Consider the following 6,261-nt stretch of genomic DNA (forward strand, 5'->3'; position numbering starts at 1 on the left):
CGACAGTGTCTTACCTGAAATAAAGGTCATCTGTTATGTTCAAAGGTCATGTTCTGGAGTAAATAACTCAGAAAACAAAAGATCAAGAAAGTCGAGTTCATTGTAGGTTATAATCTGGCTGAACACCAGAATCACAGTCCCCAGATTATTGCCTCTGACTTGGCAATTCTCAGGTTGCCATGCAGGGAGTGGAAGTTATTCAAAGGGCCCTTTCATCATACAAACTTCCCCTGCCCTTATTTAGCCATCCTTCCAGATGCACTGATCTGATGCTGCTTTCTGAAAAAAGCACAGAGGTGGGGAATGGAAAGCAGGGAGGGCAGACAGGTTGAGCCCTACAAGTAACTAGGTTAGACCAGTATCTGGAGACAGTGTGAAGGAAAGGAGTTCTGAAGAGTCCTAAAGCCATTGTCTAACACATGACTATGAAACAGGATAGCTGAAGCAAGGGCTGAAAAGAACTGGGGTAAGGGAACAAGTCAAACTGGAAGAAAAAATGTTAAGTTCTCCAAGCAGACACACAGATTTCCCCTCCTAGCATGTTAGATTAATGTTGTCCCACTTTGAGTGGACTTAATCCTTGTGCTGACACAAGAAATACTGACACAACCAAGATCAGGCACTGCAAACCATCCTACTAACCAAAGCAGCCACCGCTCTCTTCCTTGTGGTCATTACACCCATGAGAAACCACCTCAAGGAGAATTTGTGATACATCTGTTCACACCAGTACCTTAAATGAAAGGAACATGGAAGAATGTGACACTACAGGGATTTTGCCCTGCAAAAAGAATGTTTCAAACACAGCAGGGTGACCGCAAAGTACCAAGGATGCAGAATGTGATCAGGCAAAGGGTTTTCCCCTTAAAGAGAAATAGCAAAACCATGGAAAGGAATATGATTTTCCATTGATTTCAGAAAGTACACAACACACACTGCACCTTGAAGCTTTCCTTCCCTCCCACCCACCCACCCCTTTCCTACTAGTACAAAAAAAGAAAGCAACTGGGAAGGAAGTTAATTTAGCCCAGCAGGCTGCATCAGGAATGGGAACTGGCTTGGAGAAGCTGAGCAAGGGAGGAAGTAGCACAGAGGAGTGCAGGGAGGCCATATCCTAAAACTTGGTGCATGCAGCAAATGGCAAAATTAATTCAAGGAATAATGAGAACTAAGATTAGCTTGCAGATATTATTTCCAATAGGAAAATTTTCTGCACCCTGAGAAGTCTAAGTGCATATGCAATGCTTAAAACCAGCCTGGACAGACTACTTCAAAACACGCACAAACTCCAGCCAAGGGAAGGAGGTTAAAAGAGCCCCAACAGTTTTTTCCATTTCCAACCTCCATCCAAAATAGCAGCCAACTCTCTCCCCTTGCTTGGTTGTCGCTTGATAAGGCAGCATTTCATTTTTCCCCATCTCTTTACAGTACACTCTGCCCAAACACAGAAAAGCCCACTCAGACTTTTCCAAGAAGCAAGACTTCTCCAGGAAATTGCACAGTCCAAACTTCACATCATTTTCATTGAGGAGTGACCATACAGTGCTCTAGCTAGCATAGTGCCTGACTGAGATCTACAGAGGCAGATCATATAAAATGCAAGGCAATTTCTTTAGGATATATTCTAATGGAATACCACGCACACAAACGGGGGGGGGGGAAGAGAGACACAAGAAGCCCGCAGGGTTTGTGCAAGTGAATTTCCTGGTGGACTGTGGCTGAAGTTGGCAGAAAGGCAACATAAATAAAATCTCCTGAACAGAGAAAGGAGCAAAGGTGTTTGAGAATATGGCAGAATGCAATTACCAAAATTTTTCCATATACTTGGTTTAAATTTCTAGCATGAAAATTTTTCTTTAACAAATGTCTTTGAAACAATGACAAAATAGATGTTGAGGTCTAAGCAATGTAACTGCAAAATTGTAATACGTCTGTAGTTTTACATATTAAAATTCCCACCATCCTTTTGACTTTTTCAATTTCTAAAACATGCACATTAAAAAATTAAATTTGGATATATCATTTTGCTGCTGTTTTTTCATGATTTTATTTTTCCAGTTACAGGGAAAAAGAACATCAGATTTTTCACTTAGAAGCTGAAGTGGGAAATTTATTGCCATCTAAAATAAAGGCCAATGGACTGCAGTGTGGATTTGCTTATAAAACAAGCCTTTAATCAAGAGTAAATCATTTGAAGTGGAATATCCATTCTAATTTGAAGAAAAATTATCTTTTTCTCCCTAGTTATAAGTTGGGAATGGAAAAGGCGGGCAGCACAGCTCACCAATGTTCTGATCAGTATCTTTCTTTCAGAATCTTAAATTGGGGGGGGGGGAGAGAGAGAAGAGGCAGATCAGAAAAAAAAAATGTGTATGTTAAAATCAAATATGCACAGATCACTCCCCAGAAAATGAAAAAGAAAAATGAACCATATCCTAGAAATAGGTTGATTGATTCACATATTGTAAAGCTATAAAATCCACAATTTAATATAAAAACTTTTTTTAATCTCCAAATTGAACATTTATAAATATTCCACTATTCTCAAATTCCAAGCTACATTCCAGCAGCATTCCCCGGCTAGGCGAGAGTTGGAAATATCCAGAAGACGACAATCTCATTCTCTACCCAGAAAGATTTTCTACAAAAGTTGTAAAAATGTTATTTTAAAAAAACCAAACTAGTTATTATTCCAAAGAAAATAAGCACTAGAATTTAACAGAAAACACAAAACAAAAACCAAAAGGGGAAAAAATTAGAAAGAGGAATAATACACAATTGCAGGGGAATTGCTTAATTTGGCCTTATGCTAAATAAATCATTTTAAACGGGGTGGGGAGCTGTTTATGATTTTCCTGCGATACAAAGTCCAAATGGCTTCCTGAACCCCCAAACTTCTTTCAGAGCCAGAAGCGGGAATCGGCCTCCCCCCTTTTTGCATCTGAGAGAAAACGAAATGTTGTTTCTCACGAAAAGTGAAGAAATCAGAAAGAGAACTGTTTTCATTTCCTTCATGCTACGACCCACACTCGTGTGCAAGAACCGCCTGGGCAGAAACTGGGCAGGCCAGACGAAAGAACGTATGGATATACATATGGCTCTAGATAGATGTCTAAAGAGATTTATTTTGTTGGTAGCAAACGAAAGCGCGAAGGAGGCTTTTGCACGGATGCTGAACAGAGAGGAACAACTCGGGACAAGGAACAAAAAATAGACCTGTCTCTCTATATATAAATATTCAGTTGTGGGAGGCGGCGACGGCCTGCCTGGCTCAAGAGCAGGACGCGGAAAGGAAGGGGACTTAAATTAATTTCAAAGGAGGGGCCGGGCCGGGCCGGGGCTGGAGGCGAGGCTCTCTCCGGGCGCGGCGGCGGCGGCGTTCGAGTTCGAGAAGAGCCGGAGGGCGCTCAGACCGCCCCAGCGTCCCGGACTGCGCGGGCCCTTCTCGGCTTGCGCCCGCCGCCCGAAGCTTCCCTGCAGGGTCTTGCAATAAATAAGGGGGGCCGGGCCGGGCCGATCCGGGCCGGGGGTCTCCTCAGTGCTTCTGTGCATAGAACTCGTGTCCGCGGCGCCTCGGCCTCCAGCGCTCACCGGCTTGCCCGTCGGCGGACTCTCGCCTCGTTCCGGTAGCAGCTTTGCATGCGCGCCCCGCGGGGCTCGGGTGGGGGTCAGTCTGTCTGTCTGTCCGTCCTGCGAGCGTCCCGGGCAAGGGGCTCGGGAGGGGTCCGGTGCGGGCTGTACAGGAGGGGCGGGGAAGGCCGGTGCTGCGGCGCCCGGGAGGGGGCGAGGGCTGGAGGTCCCGTACATGTCCGGCATGCAGGAAGGCGCAGCCCGCCCGGCCGCGGAGTCCCGCCCGCCCGGCGCTCAGAGGAAGAAGTCCTTGGCGGGGGGCGCGGGCGGGGAGGCGGCGGCGGGCGCGGCGCGGGCGAAGGGCGAAGGGCGGGCGGCGGCCAGCTTCTCGTACTTCTCCTTGTAGCGGTCGCGCTCCTCGGCCAGGCGCCGCACCTCCTGCTGCAGCTGCTCGACCTGGCCCTGCAGCTGGCACTTCTCGCTCTCCAGGATGTGCCGCTGCTGCACGCGCTTGTAGCGGCAGCTCTGCGCGTAGCCGCGGTTCTTGAGCGTGCGGCGCTTCTGCTTCAGGCGGATCACCTCCTCCTTGCTGAAGCCGCGCAGCTGCCGGTTCAGCTCGCGCACCGACATCGACACCAGCTGCTCGTCCGAGAAGCGCTCCTCCAGCCGCAGGTGGTGGTGCCCGTGGCCGTGGCCGTGGCCCGCGTGGTGGTGGTGGTGGTGGTGCCCGTGCGCGGCCGGCGCCAGCTCCTCGCCCGCGAACGGCGGCCCGCCGCGGAAGCCGCCCTCGAAGCCGCCCGCCGGGTGCGCGTGGTGGTGGTGCGGGTGGGCGTGCGGGTGGGCGTGCGGGTGCGGGTGCGGCGCGCCGATGAGCGCCTCCACGGCGTCCTCGGGCGTGAGGCTGAGCGCCTCCGGGTGCAGGTGGTGCTGGTAGCTGGACATCCAGTACAGGTCCTCCAGCTGCGCCTTGCCCGCCGCGCCCGCGCCCGGGGCGCCGCCGGACGGGTGGCCGAGGCCGGGCGCGGGCGGGCCGCCGCCGGGGCTGGGCGCGCAGAAGCTGGGCGAGGAGGGCACGGACGAGCAGGGCGTGCTGAGCGGCGTCGAGGACAGCGAGCCGGGCGGCAGGCGGTGGCAGAAGCGCTCCGCCTCCGGCTCCTTCTTCACCTCGAACTTCATCAGGTCGAAGTCGTTCACGTACTCGATGGCCAGCGGGCTCGTGGGCAGCTCCGCCGCGCCCAGCGCCAGCTCCCCGGCCATCTCCCGGCGCCCTCCCCGGCGGGCGGCCGGCCGGCTGGCTCCGGAGAAGGCTGCCTCCGCGGGGCTCCCGCCCGCCCGCCCGCCCGCCGCCGCGGTCACTGGCCGCCGCGGGGCTCCTCCAGGGCGCCCGGAGGGTGCAGGTGGCGCGTCTCCCCTCCTCCGCAGCGCACCGCAGCGCCACGAGGGTCCGCGCCCTCGGCCGCCGCCCCCTCGCGAGTAGCTGAGGCGCTGAATGGAGCGTCCGCATCTTATAGGGAGCGCGCCGGGCCCCGCCCACGGGGCGGGGCGGTCGCTGCCACCGCCTCTGCCCGGCGTGCTGGCGGGCCGTCCCGTCCCGTCCCCATGGCAACCCCGCCAGCTGTCAGTCTCCGGAGGAACAGCTGGACGCCGCGTGCGAGGCGGGGAGCGCCCCCTGCCGGCCGCGCGAGCGCAGGCTGCCCCGGCGGGCACCGGAGCGAACGCTGCGCGACCGCCCAGGGGCCGGCCCGACGGCGGCACCGGCCCGCCCGCGCTCCCGGGTGCTGCAGCCGTCGGGGTCAGCCCTGCCTCGCAGGGTCGGCCCTGGGCCTGCGGGGCTGCGGGAGGGTCTCACGGGGGCAGGCGGCCGAGAAATGCCCGCGCTGCGCGCTCCTCGAGCCTGCCGCAGGCAGCAGGTCGGGCTGGACGCCCTTCTCGGCTCTTCCCTTCCAGGCGGGCGAGGGGCTCGGCCGGGGGCTTCACTGCGAGGAAGCCCCATGAAGCAGGCGGAGCTGAGACCGAAGCGGGCGGCCAGAGCGAGAGCGCGGCCAGTGGCTCCGTGGCCGGCACCTGCAGGAACCGCCTGCCTGCCTGCCAGCAGCCCCTCCCCGGCCTGGCTGCCCCCCGCGCCTGCACGACGCCAGCGGTGCTGCCTCGCCGCTTTGGGAGGGCCCGCGCCCGCTTCCGCGCCGCGCCACAGCCCGGGGACAGCAGGCCACGCAAATGCAGCTCTCCTTCCCCGAAGCCCACACTGCAGGGGGGCCGACCTGCCTCCCCGCCGCGGCCTCGGACGCGTTCAGGCCTGAAGCATCCAGTCCAAAGGAAGGCTCCCAGGCCAGGCCCGCGAAAGAACGTGACAGGCAGCAAGGAGGGTGGCCTTCCTGGCACCCCTGCCTAGCCAGTCGGGCTTTGCTCACTCACCCACCCACAGGCACTAACACCTGAAGAGACTGGGCTTGCCTGATGAGGGTGCCTCCTCGCTCGGTCACTGCTGGGCGGGTTGAGCAACTGCTTCACGTGCACAAAGATCAGTTCTGGCAAAAAGAGCCTCAGGTACAGCGCTCTCCTCCCAGTCTTCAGAGTGGGCTAGATGGACCAATTACTGAACCTAGCTGCTGGGGGGGGGGGGGATCACACAGACCTGGTGTGACAACTTACAAAAGAAAAGGAAAAGTGCACCTAGAAAATCAAACACAA

At 55.9% G+C, this 6,261-nt stretch overlaps 1 protein-coding gene across 1 annotated transcript; it reads right to left on the minus strand.

Moving 5' to 3' along the window:
- Nucleotides 1–3,864: 3,864 nt before the first annotated feature.
- MAFA (MAF bZIP transcription factor A) lies at nt 3,865–4,827 on the minus strand. The gene has a single exon (XM_066623132.1). It carries the CDS (start codon nt 4,825–4,827, stop codon nt 3,865–3,867), a length of 963 nt encoding a protein of 320 aa, XP_066479229.1.
- Between the last annotated feature and the right edge of the window lie 1,434 nt (nt 4,828–6,261).

The sequence above is a fragment of the Tiliqua scincoides genome, chromosome 4 (assembly GCF_035046505.1).
Source record: "Tiliqua scincoides isolate rTilSci1 chromosome 4, rTilSci1.hap2, whole genome shotgun sequence".
NCBI lineage: Eukaryota > Metazoa > Chordata > Lepidosauria > Squamata > Scincidae > Tiliqua > Tiliqua scincoides.